This window comes from Canis lupus, chromosome 14 (genome assembly GCF_048164855.1).
Source record: "Canis lupus baileyi chromosome 14, mCanLup2.hap1, whole genome shotgun sequence".
Taxonomy (NCBI): Eukaryota; Metazoa; Chordata; class Mammalia; order Carnivora; family Canidae; genus Canis; species Canis lupus.
In genome coordinates, this window is record NC_132851.1 from 62,913,011 (window position 1) to 62,935,410 (window position 22,400).

The 22,400-nt window shown below is 37.1% G+C and overlaps 1 protein-coding gene across 10 annotated transcripts in view; it reads left to right on the forward strand.

Moving 5' to 3' along the window:
• Positions 1-22,400, forward strand: part of SLC4A4 (solute carrier family 4 member 4) — a 343,433-nt gene that overhangs the window by 292,227 nt on the left and 28,806 nt on the right. For all 10 annotated transcript variants that reach the window (XM_072775341.1, XM_072775342.1, XM_072775345.1 and 7 more), the window contains 2 exons: positions 9,427-9,540; positions 11,534-11,695. In XM_072775341.1, coding sequence (XP_072631442.1) covers positions 9,427-9,540; positions 11,534-11,695 — 276 coding nt within the window. The remainder of the gene's footprint in view (positions 1-9,426; positions 9,541-11,533; positions 11,696-22,400) is intronic.

The window sequence follows — 22,400 nt, forward strand, 5'->3', positions numbered from 1 at the left end:
GTGGAGTTATTATTATCTATCCTTGGCCCAAAGGTGTCGCAAAGGGAGTGGTTTGCTGGAACCCAGAAGAGTCTCAACCAAAGGGTGGAAAACACTGTCCTGGCAGCTGCAGTGACCTTGGGCTGAGGGATGTAGCTAGCCTGATGCAGCGTCCCAGCTATGAGAATAAATACTTTGATCTCTCTTTTCCTTCTGATGGCCTTCCCAGGCTACTCCAGGCTAAACCCAGCTAGAGAGCAAGAGAACCTACTGCAAACCACACAGTCCGTCTCCCAAGGCAGGGAGCCTGGTGACAAGGAGTTCAAAATAGATCTGGTGTGACAAAAGATGATACTCATTGCAATTGCCTAAGTTTTGTTTTGTTTTTTAAACAAATTCAACTGGTCATGGTCCCCTCGGTTATCCTGCTCTAGTCTCTTTCCCTTATACTTAGACTTCTATTCCCCTAGTTTAGCCAGTCATTACCTTGGCCAAGACCAGGGTCAGTTATCCATTCTTCTCTCCCTGAGGAAGCTAGTTGTAATCCATCAGTGTGAGCACTTAAGGCAAAAGAGTTTGTTATCCTGTGTCTATCAGGAAGTTAATTTGTATATTGGGCACATCTAGAGAACCCTAATGCTGAGGGGAACACGAATGGAATACCAGTACTGCATTGCCTGTCTTCTTTGTGCTCTACATTCTTTTTAGAGGGGTGTATCAGACTGTTACCCCATACAGTTACTCGTCTGCTACATCAGCCTCAAGTCTTTAGTCAAAGGCTTTTGGCATCAAAGCTTTCTGTGGGAGCATCACAGCATCATCTGTGATCTTCTGTGGCAGATGGCTGGCTCAGGGTGTGGACATGAAATGTTCTTCCAGAGTGCCATACCAATGAGTGATCATATGCATGCAACAGAGATGCCATCTCTGCATATGTGCTGGTAAAATGAAAGCAGTGGCTTAGAGCAGAATTGTGATTAGTAGTAGATTGTGATTAGTAGTAGTAGAACTCATAAAGCCATATATCCTCTGAATTGGGCAAAATTTATTGATACTTTGATACATAGTCAAATATGGTGTGGCTGGCTGATGTACATATTTGGTATGAAAATGTCTCTCTTAAGGAACTACTTTATTTCCTCTTTTCCCTGCATTAGAATAAGTAACAGTTTTGACCCTCACATGAATTGATGTAATAGTAAGATTTTTTTTTTTTTTTTTCCCGAGAGGGGAGAGAAATAGAGGAGGGGCAGAAGGAGAGGAAGAGAGAGAATCTAAAGCAGGCTCCATGCCCTGCTGAGGTGGAGCTTAATCCATGACCTTGAGATCATGGCCTGAGCTGAAATCAAGAGTCGGACACTTAACTGACTGGACTACCCAGGCGCCCCGAGATTCTTTTTTAATATGCCTCCTGATTGTTATTGTCAGTTAAATAAATACCAGATAACATCAATAGCTGTGACACTTTCTACACTTTATTTAGATGACACTTGAGCAGAATGTTCTTTGATGTCCTTAAAAAAAAAAAAAACAGTATCCTATAATTAGTATATTCATTCCATATTGAAAAAATATTGTGACCCTAATGTGTGCTTGTTACAATACTGGGTGGTAGGGGTACAAAGACAGGTAATTCATAAACCTGGCCCCTAGTAGGAACTAAATATATATTGTTGAATAAGTTAGATTTCTGGGTTTTCAAATGTGTGTGACTCATTTTGATCCTTCTGCTCCATTCATGCTTACTATCTTCTGTGGAATCACACTTTGGTGCTTTCCTGTCACCTAAGTAAATTGATGGTGGTCTTTGAGGAACTGGCTATATGAATAAGAAAAAAGTATAGGGCTTCAGGAATTTTAGTGGAAATATAATGAGCATTATAGTTAGGTGATACATTTAGTCTTCATCCATGTGGAACACAGACTAGAATTCCACAATTTACTATATTTTTAACTCCATGACTTTTAGTTGACATTTTGGCCTGTGACAGTTCTATTAAAGTTAGATGTTTTTAGTTGATTAAAAAAAAAACCTTTATAAGAATCAGGTGACATCCTTTCTGTTTTCTTTTTCTCCCAGAAACTCTCTTGATGAATGGTAAAAACTATCAAACTAAAACAAATAATATATCCAAAAATTAGTAAAAAATAGGCATGTATTCTCTGTCCCATTCTAGTGTTAGTAATACTGGGTGACATTTAGCTGGCTTTTGCAGAAACAACAGACCACATCATGCCATTGAAGCTCATTCAGAAAATGGCTTTGTTGATAGTGAAAGGGAATCAGATTTTCAAATTCTTGTGTTATTTTGTACCAAGGAAAGTGATTTTCGAAGTCAAATTCGTTTTATCCAAAATTGATTTTCATATGTTTTTCTTAAGAGTGACAAGGGGATATTTGATTATAAGTACAACTCAACCTCTTAAACTTTTAAGAAAGATATAAATACTTCAATTCTTATAGATATATGACCAAAAAGGCAGTCAACCTAAATTGAGCCCTAAGAAAAATAAGGCTGGGAGCACAGATCTGCCAAGTGTTTTGTGAGCGCTTAAACGGTGCCACAGAAGCAATCTGTGGACAATAATTTTGATCCTGGTACTTTGTTGGTCCTAAACACTTTCACCTTACTTGCCCATCATAGAAAAGTCACCAGCGTTGAAATCCACTCATTAACACAAAATGGTCTCCTACTCAATTTTCAAATAGTCTTATTTATATATGTGACTTAATTCTTTGCACTGGGGGTTATTCTGTATGTTAGTAAATTGAACACCAATAAAATTTAATTTTTGTATCTTAGTATTATTATAAAACCAATTTTTAAGTCCTAGAACTTTTTTTTAGAGGTAATTTATTTATTTTAGAGATAGCACAGGTATTCAGTGGGGTAGGGGTAGGGGAGAGCCAGAGGGAGAGGGAGAACAAGAATCTCAAGCAGGCTCCCCATGGAGTGTGGAGCCTGAGCCAAGGCTCAGTCCCAGGACTCTGAGACCATGACCTGAGCTGAAGTCAAGAGTCAGATGCTTAATTGACTGAGCCACCCAGGAACCCCTGGCACCCTTTATTATAATATTTTCTGCGGGGATATATCAAGAAGACCCTATTTGAGGGCAAAGAAATTTTGATGATTGAGCCTTAGTCATTGCATTTCCGTGTTGGGCCTTTGAATACCATGTAGTCCGATACTGCCTCTTATTTCTGACAAGTGGTCATCTGTGGGCTGCTTGAATGCTTCCTAGGACAGGAACTCCTATCTCTGAGGGCATTCCTCATAGATACACAAATCTTCTCTGCCACACCCTCTGTCCATGGGGTCTGCCCTTGCCCTCAGAGGCTACACAGAACAAGTTTGTCTTTCTTGCCTGTGACAGATTTCACATATTTGAAAACAGTTTTCCCCACAACTTCTCAAGGGCTACCATTGTTTTTAATGCAGTGAGTTTTCTGGAATCCTATTCCTCTGGTACCCATCTCTGGATCAGCTCCAGATTTTCACTTTCTACTTAGAATATAATGTCCAGATTGAGACGCAGTATGTCCCATGTAATTTGATCATTTGCTTCTGGCACACACTTACTAGGTTTGTTTTGCTGTTGTTCTGCTGCTCAGTTTTGAAGCAGGATGCAGGAAGAGGCCCGAGTGGGCTGAAGTCTCACTAGCATTCCTGCTGACCCACTTTGTAGGCCTACACCCCTCTGTTCCATGCTTGGAAAAACAATTTTTTTAAAGGTAGACTTCCATCGGGAAGCTCTAAGAACCGCCCAGAGGAAGTGCCCAATCCAATTCCCTTCTTTGTTCCCCAAATCTCTGACTCTAAAATTCACAGCATTTAAATCCTGGAGTCTAAATCAGACTTTCCTTTTATTGAATTCTAACTATAGTGGGCTTTATTGATTCAAAGTACAGTGTATTATGATTGCTACACTGATACCAATGCTTATTTCTTTTTTAGTGCTATGCTTTGGCTCCTGGGGGGGGCGGGGATCAAATTTCAAAATTCTCATAGTATTTTGTACTTTTTCATGATTGCCAAAAGGCACATATTTGTCTGGTATACATATTTGTCTGATATACTTTTTCTCATCTACATTAAATGCTTTTTTTCCACTGTTGTTTAGTGGTTTCCAAGCACCACCATCGTGAGATGAATTGACATCATGAATTAATACTTATTGAGAACCCACAGGGTCCCTGCTGCTGTACTTGTCTCTGTAACAGCTCCATCCATTGAGAGCAGCTCTGCAGGCTCACAGCCTTTCCCCTGTTAATTTAGGAGCAGCTGCAGCCCTCACAAAGTGAAAACCAAATGTCTTCTGGGGCTTCAGAGAAACCAAATTCATTTTTTCCCCCTGCAAATTAACTAGTTTCTCCCTGCTGGTGTCTTCATAATTATGACTCTCTTAATAATTAATAAGCACCATCTTTCATGAAGAGTATGTTTATAGTAGATTTATTAGGTGGTTTTTGCCCCAGAACAAGAGAACAGTGTATGGTTATTTGAATTTCTCTTCCCATCCATGTAATATCTTCTTTGCTTTGATAGTTTAAATATTTAAGGTTATTTCTTATTGTTTCTTATTTGATTAGTTGAGAAATTTTATAATTAATTCTGCAGAGGACAGAAATATTTTTCTTCTTTTCATTTTTATAATTAAAAAATGGTAAACAAAAATAAAAGAGCTTGGGGCACCTGGGTGGCTCAGTCGGTTAAGTGTCTGCCTTCAGATCAGGTCATGATCTCGGATCCTGAGCCCCACATCGGCCTCCCTGCAGGGAGCCTGCTTCTTCCTCTCCCTCTGCCTGCCACTCCCCCTGCTTGTGCTTTCTCTCTCTGACAAATAAATAAATAAAATCTATTTAAATAAATAAATAAATGAGCTCAAAACCAGTCTGATATAAAAGGATCTTAGTTGAAACACACTTTTTTTTTGCCTTATTCATGAATGGAGATAGGAATTGTCTTACATTTTAGCACATCTGTGTATCATTAAAAAAAAAAGAAAAACAAAATTTTTTTTTAATAGCAAGCCCTTGCTATATATGAATTGTCTTAATTTGTGTTTAACTTAGATTGTCATAGTTTATATTCCTAGGATATTGAAGTTGGACCTTGGAGGGACTTAGTATTTGACTGGAGGGACAGCCACAAATTATATCTGTCCAAGCTAGATTTGAAGCCCTCGAATCCACAGAATTGTGTATGAAATCTTGTGAAAACCGGTTTCTCACGAAAACCTTGGCACTTCTAATCATTAGCAATAAAAGCTAGAAAGGAATTAAGAACTATGAGTTTCTAATTTCATTTCTTTATATATTGGCACAAAAAAGGTTGTTGTTTTAGAGTTTTTGCGAGAGCTTAAGTTTGATGAAAATGGAAAGTAAAATAAACAAAAAACATGAAGGGGAATTCATGTTTTTTTTTTTTTTTCTAAATGTGCTTGGAAATGTGAGAATGACCTCAAGAGAGTGATTCTTATCTCCTTAAAGTTAAAGCTCTTGTTCACAGGTCCTAGAGTGTATCTAGTAAAAGCTGTATTTACTCAGCACTTGACATTTTTAGGGCACTTTATAGTTCTACTGTCAGTTTTCCCTCGTTCAAATTAAAGTTTAATTTTAGTATAAGGTAAGACCTGAACAATCTTCTAAAATAGCACCCCGACATGCTTTCTCCAATTAGAAGATTTGGAGTTGAATACAAAAGTAGCCTGGGAAAAATCAATTTCCGTACTATGAAGTTTAAACTGGATCCAGTGTCTTAGAAATGCATGTCTGATGATAAACACTCCCCAGGAGTGATTTCTGCTGTACCTGAACTGTACTGTACAATTTAAGGGAAAGGAAGGGGAAATAGAAGTGAATATTTTATATGGAACATATCGCCCTGGCTGTGATTTTTAATGAGGTTAGGCAATATTATTAATAAGGTAGCTTTTTTCCCTACAAATTTTAAGAAATGTAAATGTAAGAAATGAATCATATTAATAGTTGTCTTTTTAGCTACTTTTATACTCATGATATAATAGTGTCATATTTGATAAGAATACCATTGCTGAGGGTTTCTTCCAAATATATAATATTTTGCCCACATATGTATTGGATATATTTCTTCCATATATATTACATGCATCAATTTAGGAAACTAATAACTAAACTAAAAGATAATCTATTTATATTAGTTTCCTATGGCTCCTATATCAAATTACTATAAATATGATGGCTTAACACAACACAAATTTATTGTCTTAAGATCTGCTGAAATGGGTCTCAATGTGCTAAAGTCAGGGTGTTGACAGGGCTGTGTCCTTTCTGAAGGCTCTGGTAAAGAATGCATACCCTTGCCTTTTTCAGCCTGTAAAGGTGACCTGCATTTCTTGGCCTGTGGCCCCTTTCTCCATCTTCAAAGCCAGAAATGGCCAGTTGGGTCTTTCTCACAGTGCATCACTCTGTCACTGACTCTTCTGCCTCCCCCTTTATTTTTGAGAATCCCGGTGATTACATTGGAGCTACCAAAATCATTTTGGATCATTTCCCCAATCCCAAGGTCATTTGATTAGCAGGTTTAATTGTGTGTGTGATCTAATTCTCTCTAGCCATGCAACATTACATACTCATAGGTTCCGGGAAGCAGAACCTATACATCCTTGGGGAGGGCATTATTTTGCCTATCACATTATGTGACCTAAATTTTAACATGATTATACTGATTACCCTGACAATGGACTGAAGGGGGCAAGTACAGAATCAGGAAGATGAGATAAGAGGCAGGAAACCACAGAAGATAAAATGGTGTCTTAGACAAGGGAGCAGTGGAGGTGGTGAGAAGTGACAGCATCCTGAGTACATTTTGAAGGTAATTTGCTGACCTATTAGATGTAGGATATGACAAAAAGAGAAGAGTTATGCGGGTAGTTAAAAGTTTTTGGCCTAAGCAATAGGAAAAAGTAAGTTGCCATTAACTAAGAGCAGGTTTAGAGCTTCAATGTTCAGTTTATGGAAAGCTAAGAATGCCTCTTCTCCTAACTAAAGAAGCAACATGTCCCAGGTGTCTGGTAGTGGTTCCAGTCATACAGGTCTATTCCCTAGTGGGGCTAGGGGCACACACCCCCTGGGGCTCTCTGCCAAGGAATTAAAGATTGGGATTCATTTGCTACTCCCTACTTCTCTTCTGTTTATGAGGAAAAGGAGAAGCACTCTCCTTTAAATAGCCATCTCCCCTCCACTCCTTTGAACAACTTCTAGTGTATCTAAATTGTCAACAAATTGGATTTGCTGGATAAAAACTGGGGAAGATGAAAAAAAAAAAGAAATAACTTATTTTTTGCCTTTGCAAAAAGACTGCTGGTCTTCCAGTGATTTATAACCTACTGGACTGGAAAGAATATATTCATCAACCTGTGTCATATGGCCATCTTTGCCAGACCATCCTGAACTGCCTGTGTCAACACTTAACTAACACAAAACTTAAGAGTTGGGAGTTTCCTCTAATACTGAGCCCTGGGAAACATCCTTTTCCTGCAGGGATTCCAGATACTTCCAACCAAAATTAGTTGAGTGGCAGTTCCATATTATTACTGGGCTTTTATATCTTGTTTCTTGGAATTGATGATTCCTTCTAAAGACCTCCTGATGGTAGATTATTTAGTTATTCCAGTGGTTTCTGCAGCCAAAGAGGCCTCATGGAACTTGAAATAACAACAGTTAACATACATTAGGAGAGTTTATTATGTTCCAGATGTTATGTTAAGCACTTTCGTGGCTTATCTTATTTAATTCTTATAACAAACTGATGAGGTTGTAGGGATTATTTTGGCTACATTTTGCAGATGGAGTAATTGAAGCTAAGAAAGGGTAGATGTTTACAGATAGGAAATAAATGTGTTAGAGTTCCAACCCAGGTCACCCGACTATAGAAACTGTGCTCCTAACCACTGCACTCTATTTTTCTCTCCAGATTGATCCCTGCCATCTTTTTGTGCTTGACATCATTGTATGATTGGTATTCACTTGCCCTTAACATAGCCCATAGATGGCTTTCTGTTTCTTTGTGTGTACTTCTCAAGAGAGCTAAACCTAACAGAACCCAGCCCTTCAAAAGGGAAAGGAACTCCTAGCCAAAAGGCCATCTCTCATCTTGCTGCTAGTTAGGACCCAAGGCTCCTGGCCCTGGGTCTAGAACAGAGCATGGTCCTGGCCTTGAGCATGCCCAGTCCTTGCCCAGTCCTTGGGCAGTCCTCCCACTTCTCAGTTCCGTTCCTGCTAAACATCTAACTGCAATCTTCCCCGTGCTACAGAGCTGTGTAACCACTCAGCCTCCCCCTGATCTCGCTCCATCTAGCAGTACCAGAGCGCTGACTGCTTGCCTTGAGGAAACTGGATAACTGCTGAATCCACCTTGGTTGGTTTAGAAGCAGGTGTTTTTGAGTATGTGACATTCATGAAGACACGGTTTGTGTCCATGTTGTTCACTGTGGTATCTCTAGTGCCAGTCAAAGTAAAGGCATTGAGGAAATTCTTGTTGAGTGATCAAATTATGTGCCACCATATGTACATACTTGCGGGGTAGCAGGCGTCTGTGCTCTAGCAGTGCTCCGAGGCCATTGTCAATGCCACTGGATACTGCAGAGGAGCCACCAACAGTCTCAGGCTCCCCTACTGACTCTAAAATGACCATTCTTGACTCACTCCATGGGAAAGGTTTGGGGTCAATGCTACATCCCATAAGCCTCAGCCCTTGCCTGATCAGAGGTAGATACTTAGAAAGCTTCAAGTTTGTCAACTAATGGCAACCGTATTTAAGAAGCGGTAGAGGGGAGATGCCCCACCTACAGGAAACTTTAAGCACTAGCCTACAGTGAAAAATATTTTCTTTGATAAAGGTAGTTGATATCATATTTCTGTCTTCATCACTTCATGTTTCTCTGAGGTCTTGAGTCCACTCAGTCACCTAGAACTCGGAAGCACTTTCCTGCTAGATTCTCAGTGTTTTCAGGTAACTTTATGCAGTTATCTTGCCCTGTACACACAGTGCTATTTCTCAAATAATATAAATCTGTATTTTTTGTGTAGATTTTCACAATATGCCTTGAGACTTCATCCTTATCTAGATATCCTCTATGTTGCACACAGGAAGAGTGTACAGTATTTTGGGAATATATTACTTATGATTCCCCTCTCCTGCCTACACACACACACACACACACACACACACACACACACACTGATTTGTTCTGTGGGATTAGATTCTTTCTGGTCAGAAGAAAATGTGATGCAAAAACAATTTGAAAAATAATCTCTGTGCAATGTGACACCTCCTTTAATATGCTGGTGATGCTGTTACTGTAGACTGCTAACAAACACAGAATTCTTTGTGTTCATTTCCAACACAGGCAAATATATTAATCCAGTGCTAAACAGTCCTTGGTTTTCTTTTTTGTTTTTTTCAGGCAAGAAAACTGATCAGTGATTTTGCCATTATCTTGTCCATCCTCATCTTTTGTGTAATAGATGCTCTGGTAGGTGTGGATACTCCAAAACTAATTGTGCCAAGCGAGTTCAAGGTAGGTGAAAGTCTATTTTTGGTCATACCTTGGACTCTGTAGCTTTCTTTCCTTTCCCCTGTTTTAGTTTGTTGTATGTTTTTGAATTAGTTTTGTGTGATTATCTGTTTTTTGTTTTTGTTTTTTGTTTTTTTTTTAATTTTTATTTATTTATGATAGTCAGAGAGAGAGAGAGAGAGAGAGGCAGAGACATAGGCAGAGGGAGAAGCAGGCTCCATGCACCGGGAGCCCGACGTGGGATTCGATCCCAGGTCTCCAGGATCGCGCCCTAGGCCAAAGGCAGGTGCCAAACCGCTGCACCACCCAGGGATCCCTCTGTTTTTTGTTTTTTGTTTTTTGTTTTTTTTTTTTTATTTCAGAAGTGGTCCTTTGCTAGGTACATCTATACGCTTTGTCTGTTTCTTCACTAAAAGGCCTGATTAGGATCCACTGCAAGGTTCACATTATATTAATTTTTATTGAAAATACAAATTCTGCGTTATATTTTTAGAGTATTTAAGATGAGCCAAGTATTTTCATATAACTTCTCACCTTGATCCATGTAATAATTCTAGGATGTAACATAACTATCATCACCTCGATTTTATGTTGATGTTGGAATTCATAAAGATTAAGGAAAATGCTCAAGATTATATTCCTAATTCAGTGCTCTCTTCCTGCTACCAAACTACCTGCCATACACACAGACGTTTGTATGTAATGTGCATTTTGATTATTACAAAGAAGATCTAAGAATTATTCATTTTATAAATCTGTTAGTATGTGCAGGCCTTAATGGATAAAATGTACATTCCAGTCATTGATACATCTCTCTCCCTAATTTTTTATTATGTTTTTCCCTTATTTTGTAGAACACTCCTAGCCTCTCTTTCCCTGTCACTGAGGCCGTATAGTTACTAAGAAAAATTGAACTAACTACAGTTTTAGCTTAATAACTACTTCATGAGGAAGGGGTATCTGTGATGTAGCAACAGAATGTTTTTTGTATTATCTCTGCCATCACATATTCATTTAAGAATACAAAGATAAGTTTTCAATCATTCAATAATTAGTTCACTTAAGTTAATATCAATTGAATGTTTGCTTTGAGTTAGGCCCTTTAGAGGGGATTTGAAAGGCACTGATGAAGAGGAAGTTCCTTCCCTTCCAAGTTCTCAACCTGATAATGGTAGTAAAATGAGGATAGATACAGTGATGTAGTTATGAGCAGAGGGAGACGGAAGACAAATATCTTCAGAGGAATGAGACTTTCTTGATAGTAAGTGTAGAGAACATAATTCATAGGATTGTTTCAGTTCATTTGCATTATTTAACATTAGGAAAAGGAAAGAAAAATGTTTATTTCTGTAGTGGAGGTGTGATCTGACCAAGGTTAGATGGAGAACTGGAAAAATAATCATATTTTTCATTTTTGGTAGTATTTCTGAGTATTTAACCACTTATTCTGGCCCATTTTTTTATATGAACAAGAAAGACTAGAGTTTTTAAGCAAGCTCATGTATAACATAAAAATATTTGTCGCTTTTTCTATATTATGTGAAACTATTACAATTTGGCAGTTGTAGAAGCAACATCAGTATAACTGCAAAAATTCATGGACAAAATTCACTGTTACTTTGTAATTTCTTGCCTGTGTCCTTACTATTATATTTGGGTTTTTCTTATGGCTGCCTCTTAACTTAAATCTCTGTTTTTCCTCTTAAGTCCTTATCTTAGATCATCCTAACTGCACAATATGGCATTTACCTGTTTCCCCTCAGCCTCTATTCATACCCTCCTTCGTTTAAAATACTGCCGTAAGAATAACCACCTTTAGGTAGTTTTTGGTAACTGATCTTCATTTAACCTATCAGGGAGACTGTTTCTGTTTCTGGCTATGTTGGCTCTCCAGAAATAAAATTGTCTCTCTCTTATTGAGTTTTCAGCAAATAGTATGTACTAACATACTGTTTTGTATTAACATGTTTTGAAAATATTCTCTCTCCTCTTCAAGCCAACAAGTCCAAACCGAGGCTGGTTCGTCCCACCATTTGGAGGAAACCCCTGGTGGGTGTACCTTGCAGCTGCTATCCCTGCCTTGTTGGTCACTATTCTGATTTTTATGGACCAGCAAATCACAGCTGTGATCGTAAACAGGAAAGAACATAAACTCAAGGTAAATGGTCAAGATGGTGGTTATCATTGCCTTTGATTTTCTTTGCAGTACTTAAAAATACTAATTTATTCAAAACCAAGACCCTTTTGTTGAGAGTTAGATTCTACTTAATGTTGTTTATGACATGGCAGGGTCACAGATCACTTTGTGTTGACATGGGTCCTTGGTGTAACACTTTAGGAAGACCTCATTTAAATCTGAAAAAGTTGAAATCCTGTTTCCTTCACCACCAAATAGGGCTATATAAACTGTTTCCCAATCAGCCTCTCTCATTCTATTTCTGATTTTAATATGCTACCTGTCCTTAATGAAGACAATAACAATTTTTCTGACACTATTGAGATAAAAACATGTATATTTGTTTTTAATCTCTTGACTTGTTGAGCTACAGTAATAGATTTTCTGTTGTTGAACCAACCTTGCAACCTGGTAGGATAGAGTTCCTTTTATACATAGCTTTTATATATTTATAATAATTATTGCATAATTATTATTATAATGTATAATATATAGTATATTATAATATATATATATATGTATCTAGTCTGGACTTTTGCATCTCTAACATTGGCTCTCGATTTTCTTTCTTACTGTGTCCCTGTCTGATTTTGGTATGAGGAATATATTATCCTTATAAAATGAGCTGCAAAGCATTTCCCCTTCTATTCCACTTCTATTCCATTCTCTGAAATAGAATATAACCTTCTCTTTATCCTGTGTATCATGCCAATTATCTTTTCTTTGAATGATCAAACATGCTTGTAAAACTATCTGGGCTGAGTAGTTTTTGGATGGAACTTGTAAAACTGATGATCAAAATGTTCTAATGGTTATAAAACATTCATAATTTCTATTTTTCTATCTTAGAAACTTATATTTTTCTATATTTTATTCCATTTTCCTAGTATTTTCAAATTTATTGATATGTTGTTTATAGTATTTTGTTATTTTTCTAATATGAATCTGTTATTTTCCCTTTAAATCCCTAATGTTGTTGACTTGTGCTTTTTATTTACCTTGATCAATCTAGCCTGAATTCTGTTCATTTTATTAGGCTTTTTTCAAAGAAGCAGTTTTTTACTACCGTCGATTTTTTTGTACTATCTCATTGTTTTCTGTTAATATTTCCTTATTTGTTTTGAAGCCATGTTAAGTATCTCCACACTTGAATTTAGTTTATCTTTTCAGTGAATTGAACATTTTATGTGACTCTCTTTGTTTCTAGTAATACTTTATGCCTTAAAGCTTATTTTATTTTGTTCTAATAAAACTAAGGTAACTTAATTTTCACTTATCTGATACATATTTTTCTATTCTTTTACTTTCAGTATACCTTTTGTCTTGTGTATCCTTGTAAATCACACAGAGGATCCATTTTTACAGTCTTTTCTCTTAACTAAAATATTTAATCCAAATGGATAGTGGCGACTAATAGATTTGGATTAATTTTTACCACATTATTTTTGTTTTCTACCTGCCTAACTTTCCCTGTGTTTGTTCTTTTTTATTCTCCTTTCTTGCCCTCTTTTAGGGTGATACTATTTTAATTTTTGTTGTCTTCATTCTAACTTGTTTTTTGTTAATTTGGAAGTTACATACTTTATCTTCTCTTAGAGATTATGTTGTATATTTTAATATCCGTATTCAAGTTCTGAAGTTAGCATGTTTATCTTTCTGCTGAAAATGCTATGGCTAAAGAATGCTTTAATGTCGATACTCCTTTCTGAGTCATATGTTATCATTACCCAGATTTGATTGCTTCCTGGATTTTAAAATACAATTAGATGTGGTCACTGTTTTTAGAATTATATAAAGTTTTACCATTTTCTTTTCTTTTCTTTTCTTTTCTTTCTTCTTTCTTTCTTTCTTTCTTTCTTTCTTTCTTTCTTTCCATTTCAGCCTTTTGTTTTGGAATATTTTTCTTTAGAATACATTATTTCCCTTAAACAGTTCTTATTTACTAGACTTAAAATTTTTTTCTGTACTGATCTTTGGGTGGTGCATGATCTCATTTATGTTTGTCTAAAAATGTTTTTGTTCACCCTCATTCTTGAGAGGCAGATTCTCTGGATATATAATGGTAGATTGAAAGCTCTTTTATTTTTTTCAGCATGTAAATGCTATTTTCCAATATTTTTCCATTATTTCTGACTCATAAAAGTGAACTGTCAATATACATTATACAATACAATATACAATATATATACATTCTTTTATAAGTAATCATTCTTGTCTTTTGGATGCTTTTATTATCTTCTCTTTGGTCTTTATTCTGAAGTTTTATGATAACTTGTATCAGCACAGATTTCTTTTTATTACATTTTGGATAATTGGGTTTCTAGTCTTTTATTAATTATTAGATTTTATCAGTATTCCACAATTTCATCAAGTCTGACTCTTTCAATTTCTAGTACACTCTTACAGAATTCTGAGTAGAAATTTTATTGTATATCCTCATCTTGTGCTCCATTTCTATTAATCTGCTTTTGGTTTTGGGATTTTCATTTTTGCTTTTGTTTTACATTTCCTGTCTTTTGGTGCCTGTGTTATATTTTGGGTAATTTCTTCAGATCTTTCTCTTTATTAAATTCTTTCTTCTGTTGTTTCTATTCTACCAACAAACCAGCTGATGAATTTTTCCTTTCAAGAATTATACTTTCTCATATTTAGAAGTTCTTTGTTCTTTTCCAAATCTTCCTGTTCAGTTTTGATAGTTCTGAACTTCTTTATTATTTTTCCATACCCTCTTTTATCTATCATTTTATACATTTACTGTCTTTGCAGGTTTGATTTTGAACCTTTTTTCTTGGCTGACTCCTACTTCTGGTGTCTGTCTTCCTCGTGTATTTTTTTTTTTTAAGAGAAAAAGTTATGAGCTAATCTTCCTGTGCAAATGCTTCAAAGCCTTCCAGAGAAGTTTATTTGCTGGGAGGTATAGGAGAGTCCAACCAGCCAAGGAACACTTTACTTTTATTTATTCCTATAAAAATATTTCACTGTGGAAAATTTTAAATGTATATAAAAGTAGACAGATGGTATAGCTCCAGATGTTTATCACCCAACTCTAACAATTATCAACTCATGGCTAATCTTCTGTCCTTTAAATCCCCATCTTCTTACCCTATAATACTTTAAAGTGTAGACAGCATTTCATATTATCCATAACCTTTAGAGTATGTACTTCTAAAGATAATCTGGTTTAAAAATTTTGTTTATTTTAGAGAAAGAGAGAGTGTGAGAGAGCGTGGGGGGAAGGGCAGAGGGAAAAGGAGAGACAGAATCTTTAAGGAGACTCCCCACTGAGTGGGGAGCCCAATACAAGGCTTCATGGCAAGACCCTGAGACCGTGACCTGAGCTGAGATCAAGAGTCATCTGCTCAACCTGAGCCACCCTGGTGCCCCAAGATAAGCTCTGTTTTTAAAAGCATGACCACAACACCACTCTCAGTCTGAAAGAAGTTAATATAATTCTTTAATATCAACTATCCAGTCAATACATTAATTTACAAATGTGTCGTAGATATAATAAAGTTTAAAAATAAAATTTATTTGATTAAATCAGGATCAAAATTCATTTCAAATATATTCTTAAATCTTTCATAAACTTTTAGTCCATAGGCTTTTCTCCCCTTACCCTTCCTCAGTCAATCTGTTTGGTTTCCCTAGTGATTTATTTGTTGAAGACAACCAGTTTATTTTTCAGTTTATCTTTTGCCGTGTCACAAGCCACCTGAAAACTTAGTGAAAACAATTTATTACCCTCTCTTACATTTCTTTGGGTTGACAGGGTTCAAATGGATGCTTCTTGCTTTAAATCTCTCCTGAATTTGTAGTAGTGTCATCTGAAGGGTTGACTGGGCTGATTATCCAGGACAGCTTCTTTACTCATTCCCATGTCACACATACTTAGTACTTTGATATTCCTTGGTGTGTCTATATGGATTAGCCTTCTTGCAGCTTGGCAATCCTGAGCTATTTGTACTTAGTACAGGGAAACTGACTTTCCAGAATTAAGAGGGAAAGATGCAAGGCCATATCATGGTTACACCTGCAACTGGCACAGCCCTATTCTTTTGCTATTGTTGATGGGTCAAAATAGTCCTAGGCCCAGCCTCCTTTGAATGGGGTGAGGAAGGGCTCCATTGTTTGATGGAGAAATGGCAATTTTACACTGTAGAAAAGTGTGCAAGTTAGGAGATATATTTCCATTTGTTTCTGTAAAATAAAATCTGCTATATTTGGGAGTGCCTGGGTGGCTCAGTTGGTTAAAGGTCCAACTATTTTAGTTAAGGTCATGATCTGAGGGTCCTGGGATCCAGCCCTGTGTCTGGCTCTGCACATAATGGGGAGTCTGCTTGAGGATTCTCTCTCTCTCTCTCTCTCCACCACTCCCTCTGCTCTCTTCCTCTCTCAAATAAATAAATAAATAAATAAATCTTAAAAAAAAAATCTGCCGCATTGCACTGTAGAATTTGCCATAGTCTAGTCTAGATCAGGATGTTTGTTTCCCTGTAGTGTCATTTAGCATGCACTTTTGATTCTATATTTTCTTTAAATTGGTCATTGGATCCAGAAGTTTGATGAAGAATAGTTTTGTCATTTTATGTCTATATCTCTTTATTTTTGAGGGTAGATTGGCAAGGCCCTCAGGACAACTTTACACTATACTTTTGACTTAAGGTTTTCTAGACCATAGAGATAATGTGAATTCCAACTTCAAACTTAATTGTACGCTTATAATTAGAAATATCTTTCAAGATTCTTTTTTTCTTACAGCTTTATATCTGGAAGCAAGGCCTAGAGTTGCATATATCCCCACTGTCTTTCTCTATAGAGTGTCTTATTTCCTAGTTGGCCAACTGAGTATGCTGTGTTTAGAGTATCCTAATTTCATTTCAAGGGATGTCTTTCATTTATACCCTTTCTCCCATATTCCTAGAGTGGTCTTCTGTCCCTAGAGTTCAGATGTTCATTCTAAATCCAGGTCCTAAGGTCTCTGAGGGTGGGCCTAATCTCAGGGCTTACTGATGCCATAGATTCACTCTTTCTTGTTACCATTGTTTTTTCTCTCCAGTTGTTTCTTTTACTTTCCGGTAGACAAGCCATGATTTCTAAAAGATATTTTCTTTTTTTTTTTTTTTTTAAGATTTTATTTATTCATGAGAGACACAAGCAGAGGGAGAAGCAGGCTTCATGCAGGGAGCCTGATGTGGGACTCGATTCCGGGTCCAGGATCAGGCCCTGGGCTGAAGGTGGCACTAAACCACTGAGCCACCTGGGCTGCCCTAAAAGATATTTTCTATATTCTGTTAAGCATTGTTAGATACTTTTTACTGGGAGGATTTCAGTTTGATTTAGTTTTAAAGGCTGGAAATTGATGATAGCTAATATATTTTATTCTGAAAAGAGGAAACATTTTAAATTTTGATATAATAGTTGATCTATATATAAATTTGCTGTGTGTCTTTGGAGGTAAATTCTTGTTCACTTTTGTTCATTTTCTTATTAATAAAATTCCAAATTTCAAGTTTAGCAAATTTAGAATTTATAAGATATATATTTTTTTAATACTTTTTTTTTAAGTTATCTCTACACCCCATGTGGGGCTCGAACTCACAATCCCAAAATCAAGAGTTGCATACTCCACTGACCGAGCCAGCCACACAATCCTGATATAAATATGGAATTTTAAAAATTCTCCTATTTCCTATAGAAAACATGGGAAAATCAAGACATACTAGGATTTACCTCTTAAAATAGGAATTGAGTATACAGAAAATAAGTTTTCATCACTTTAGGAATTGCTTATTTAAAATAATTTCTTTGAATGACAGTAGTTACAGAATAAGTGCCAATCTTTTGACACAAATCTGTGGAGATACATCATGGATGAAAGACTTTTTACTCTGGATATTGTTTTATTCACATTTTGTTAGGAAAGGTGGCTGTGGAATGTGAAGATTGGAGATCCTGTCTAAAATTAAAAGGCCCTAAATGCTATGAAATTGATTCAAAAGAGAAACCTGAAACAGTGAGAGGGATGGAGGCATTATAATATTAAAAACAGCATGTTTTGGGATGGCATTTGCTTTGGCTAGGTGTCAAGTGGCCCTGGCTGGCTGATTGCTCTGTTGGAATAGGATCTACCTTTCCACTCTGTTGAACAACTCTGTATTAATGTAGGAGCGCCAAACCACTTGGCTTTTCTTGGCTATCATTTTGGTTAGTTATGTCCCACATTATCCCTGCAGAGCACTCAAAAGCAAACCAGGTTCAGCAAGGTCATGGCTTCTCCAAGGTTACTTCCTAAATTATTGCAGAGGCAGTCTGAGCTTCAAACTGCAGAGCAAGGGATACTTCTCACAAGGAAGATGATTTTAAGTATGTGGGAGGGAGAAATAGTTTAGGATAGGTATCTAGAAATAGAGATAAGTTGGTGTATCAATAAATTTTCTGATATCTGCTGTAGTAAAACTCTGATTTGAGGTCATTTTATTGGATAACTCCAAAATTTGGCTTGTTTTATTTTTTCTTTCTATTCCTATTATAACCTTAAATCCAGTCCTCTTATTTCATGTCTAGACTTTTCTAACTGTTTAGCCATGAGTTAATAATCAGTTTCCCTTGCTTCATTTCAAAAGCAGTAATTTTTTAAAGTGTCGTTCTTATATGTCAGTCCTATATTTCTAAACCTTGGCCCTCTAAATTTTGCCTCTTGAAGAAAGTCTATTTGCCTTAACCTGGGATTTAAATCTCTTTGTGATATTTTCTCAACCTAAATTTAGAATAATGCTCTTCACATACTATACAATGCTCAGATCAATGGATTATTGGTTTCTCCTCAAATCTGTTAGCATTTCCTGCCAGTTATTCTAACTCTGTTCTCCATTCCTCGATGATTACCACTTACCATAACCCTTCCCATATTTTAAGAGCATCCAGATATAAACATATCAGTGTAGCCTTCACTCCTAATGTAATTTCTTCTGTTCTTATTTTTGCTCTTACTATATATGTATCACTCTGTGGCACTGGTCACATGATATCTTGCATGGAGGTTAGGTTGTATAATTACCTTATCTCCTTTTCTGGCCCAAACATTTTTGAGGCAAGGACATGGTTTAGTTCTTTCTCCACCTCTCTTGTGGCCCATCACAATGATTTCCATATGGTAGGCTCAGTAAATACATATTAAAGAATTTGGTTATCCTGGACCTCATGGTTATCAGAGTTGTTGTACTGTGTTAGACAGGTGATAGCTGAAAACATGTCAACCCATCTCCAGTTCTCATAGTAAGTGTCATATTATTCAAAGCCCTGTTTAGATGTCATCACAGCAGGAAGTTTTTGTGGGTTCACTCTAGACATTGTTGAACAGTTTATCCTCTGTACTTTGGGTGTCTTTTCCAAGTATATTTCTCTTTGAATCTCTGTTTAGAGTGCATTATAATTTGTGTACAAATCTGGTCTCCTCATCTGATTGTTAGCTCCTTGTGGGGAGGAACTTTGTCATGGTTCTTGGTGTCCCCATAAACCAGCTTATTGTCTGGATCGTGGGGGGCTCCTAGTATGAATGTTTATTCTGTGTCTGTGCATGTGTGTGTACTTCTCCTGACCCTTTGTTGTCATCTCTTTGTCAGATACAAACGTTAGGCAGTAGATTAGTCTTTTTTCTCCTGTAGATCTTGATTTCTGTGGGTTTATTCCAATTGACTTTTGTTCTGTATTAGCAAGGCATATACAATACCAAAAGAAAGTAAAATTTCACTTCCTGTCCTGCTACTTAAAACAATCTCTAGTTTCAAAAAGTAGAACATCCTTTAGATTTATATTCACAAAGACAGGACTTTTTTAAACTTTAAAGGACATACATAACCTTTTGAGCATTTTTTGAGTCCTTGCTATGTATGGAACACTTGTGTTAGTTGTTAAAGATAAGAATTGTTATGGTTTCTGCTCTGAAGGAGTTTAGTGGATTTTTCCCTATTCACCCCTTAACTCCACCACCAAGGTTGGGATTGACTTGGTTTTCTTTGTGCCTTGTGTCTTATGCATACAATAAATTATTTGCTTTCATATCTGGCTTCAAATAATAATATCTAAACCCCTTAGGGGCACAAATTCTGTTTTATTATTTTATCTAACACAAAGCCTAACACAGCATAGGGTGTTCAATGGGTGCTTATTAAATAACAGTTTTCCAAGTAAAGATATGAGCAAGTGCAAGGGCCCCAGGGTGGGAAGGAGCTTGGTATGTTGAAGAACAGATAACAGACCAGTGTAACTGGAACAAGAGGAATTAGTGATGCATGATGAGGTCAAAGGGCGTAAGGCCAGATCACGTAGAACAAAGGTTCTCAACTGCAATTCTTTGTTTGTCGTGGCTGTCCTGTGTATTGTAGGCTACTTAGCAGCATCTCTGCTCTCTACCCCCTAGATGCCTCTCTTTCCCCTAAGTTGTGACAAACAAAAATATTTCTAGACCTTGACAAATGTTCCCTATAGGGCAAAATAGTTCCAGAAAGAAACAGCGATATAGAACCTTCAGACAATTTTACTGTGTTTTATTTTGGATGGAAACAGGAAGCCACTGGAGGGTTTTGAGCAGGGAAATGTCATATAATAATGGAGATTTTTAAAAGACTACTCTGTAAGGAGAGTGGGCTGTCAGGGACAGGACTGAAGCAAGGACTTCTATGGTGAGGACGGCATTGAGGGCCAAGGGTTGCTAAGTGATGTCAAGGAGGCAGGGGAATTTGAGCTGGGCCTTGAAGAGAGAGAATGGACTTAAACAAATGTCAAGACTTAGAAACAGGATACCAGTTTGAAGAGTAGGGTGGAATGTGCAAGGCATGTCTAAGGAATGATGAGGTTTCAGGAATATTTGTGTGCCCCTATCATACTATCAAATGAGGAGCATCCCAGCATGGCAAGCCAGGTGTTCATTATGACCAGTTCTGTCCTGTTTGTCTTGCTCATCTCCTGCTGGCCTTCCCTGCTTCCTCAACATTCCAGCCTGGATGGATGGTACCAGCACTGCATTTAAACATTCTTGCTAGCAGCATTAAAGTTGGGTGGGAGAGGTGCCAGAGTGGGAGTAGGTGGAGGGGAGTGGTTAGGAGGCCCCTGAATAATCCAAGTAGGAGATTATAAAATCTGCAAAAGGCAATGGCAATGGGGAGGAAAGGGTAAGGAACAATTCACATGCTATTTTTGAAAAATGCTGTTGTCTATATTTCTTACAGTACTGTTTCTATTAAAAGTTCCAATATTTGAATACTATTTTTATTCCATCTGTTTCTACTTATTCAGATACCTTTAACTAAAAGAAACATCTTAGGGTTGGCTTGTTTTCATATATATAGGTTTGTTTTGCAGGAACAAAGTCTCTAACATAACCATTTGGGCTCTGGGTCTTTATGGCAATAGTTGGAGCACTTTGAATTTTTTAGGATAGCTTTTACTATTCTAGTCAATAAATATGTCTCCGGTGTTCACTGTATGTAGGATACTGTACTAGATAGACATTGTAAGCCTCAAACATTGAAATTTGGCAAAATAGGGATCCCTGGGTGGCGCAGCGGTTTGGCGCCTGCCTTTGGCCCAGGGCGCGATCCTGGAGATCCGGGATCAAATCCCACATCAGGCTCCCGGTGCATGGAGCCTGCTTCTCCCTCTGCCTGTGTCTCTGCCTCTCTCTCTCTCACTGTGTGCCTATCATGAATAAAAATAAAAAAATAAAAAAAGAAAGAAATTTGGCAAAATAAATTCATTACTTTTCCCTCTTTGGACTCACAGTCTCCTTAATCTGTCCCATCTGTCCATTGTCCTTCCCCATCCTATTACTTTAGTTGGAACTGTGCTATCTCCGGCCTGGACTATGGCAATGCTGTCACATCCATCCTCTCTTCCTCTAGTCTTGACCACTTCCAGTATATCCTCTGCAAACCCACAGAGCCATTCTTCTAAACAGATATCTGATCATATCACTTGCCTCCCTTAAAAGCCTTCAATGGTTTCTCTTTGCTCTTATGATAAAAATTCCAAAGTCTTTAGCAAAACATTAAAGTTCTTAACTTCTGTAGCCTTTTTTCCTACCTCTCCCATCTCCTCCTATGCATCAACTCTATTTCTTTTCTCAAAATGGTGGCTTATTTGCCTAGTTTATTTCTCCTACTTCTCCATATCTTGCCTCCCAGATGCTTATGGCTCACATTTTAGAACTCAGCTTAAATACCACCTTCTATGAATACCGTCTTTGACTTTGGGTTTAGTACTCCTTCTGCACGGCACCTTACCATGCAAGCTCACCCCAAATATAGAACACCATAGTATTGTAAATGCCTCTTGATTTGTTCAGCTCTAACACTACATTGTAAGCCATTTGAGGACAACAATTATATATTATCTATTCTTTTCCTTTTAGGATATAGCAGAGTGCCATTGAATGTTATTCATTTACCCAACAAACATTTATCTGGAGTGTTTGCTCTATGATGGGCACTGTTTCAGGTTCTGGGGGTTCAGTGGTGGCGAATAAAAACATACATGGTCCTTGTTCTCATTACAGCTTCTGGTCCATGAGAATGAGAAGTATAATTCAAATAATCATGCAAAATATGACATTGCAAATGTGGCTAGTGCTGTGAAGGAAGGAGATGGTGCTTTAAGAATCTCTAAGAGAGCATTTGGCCTACTTTGGGAA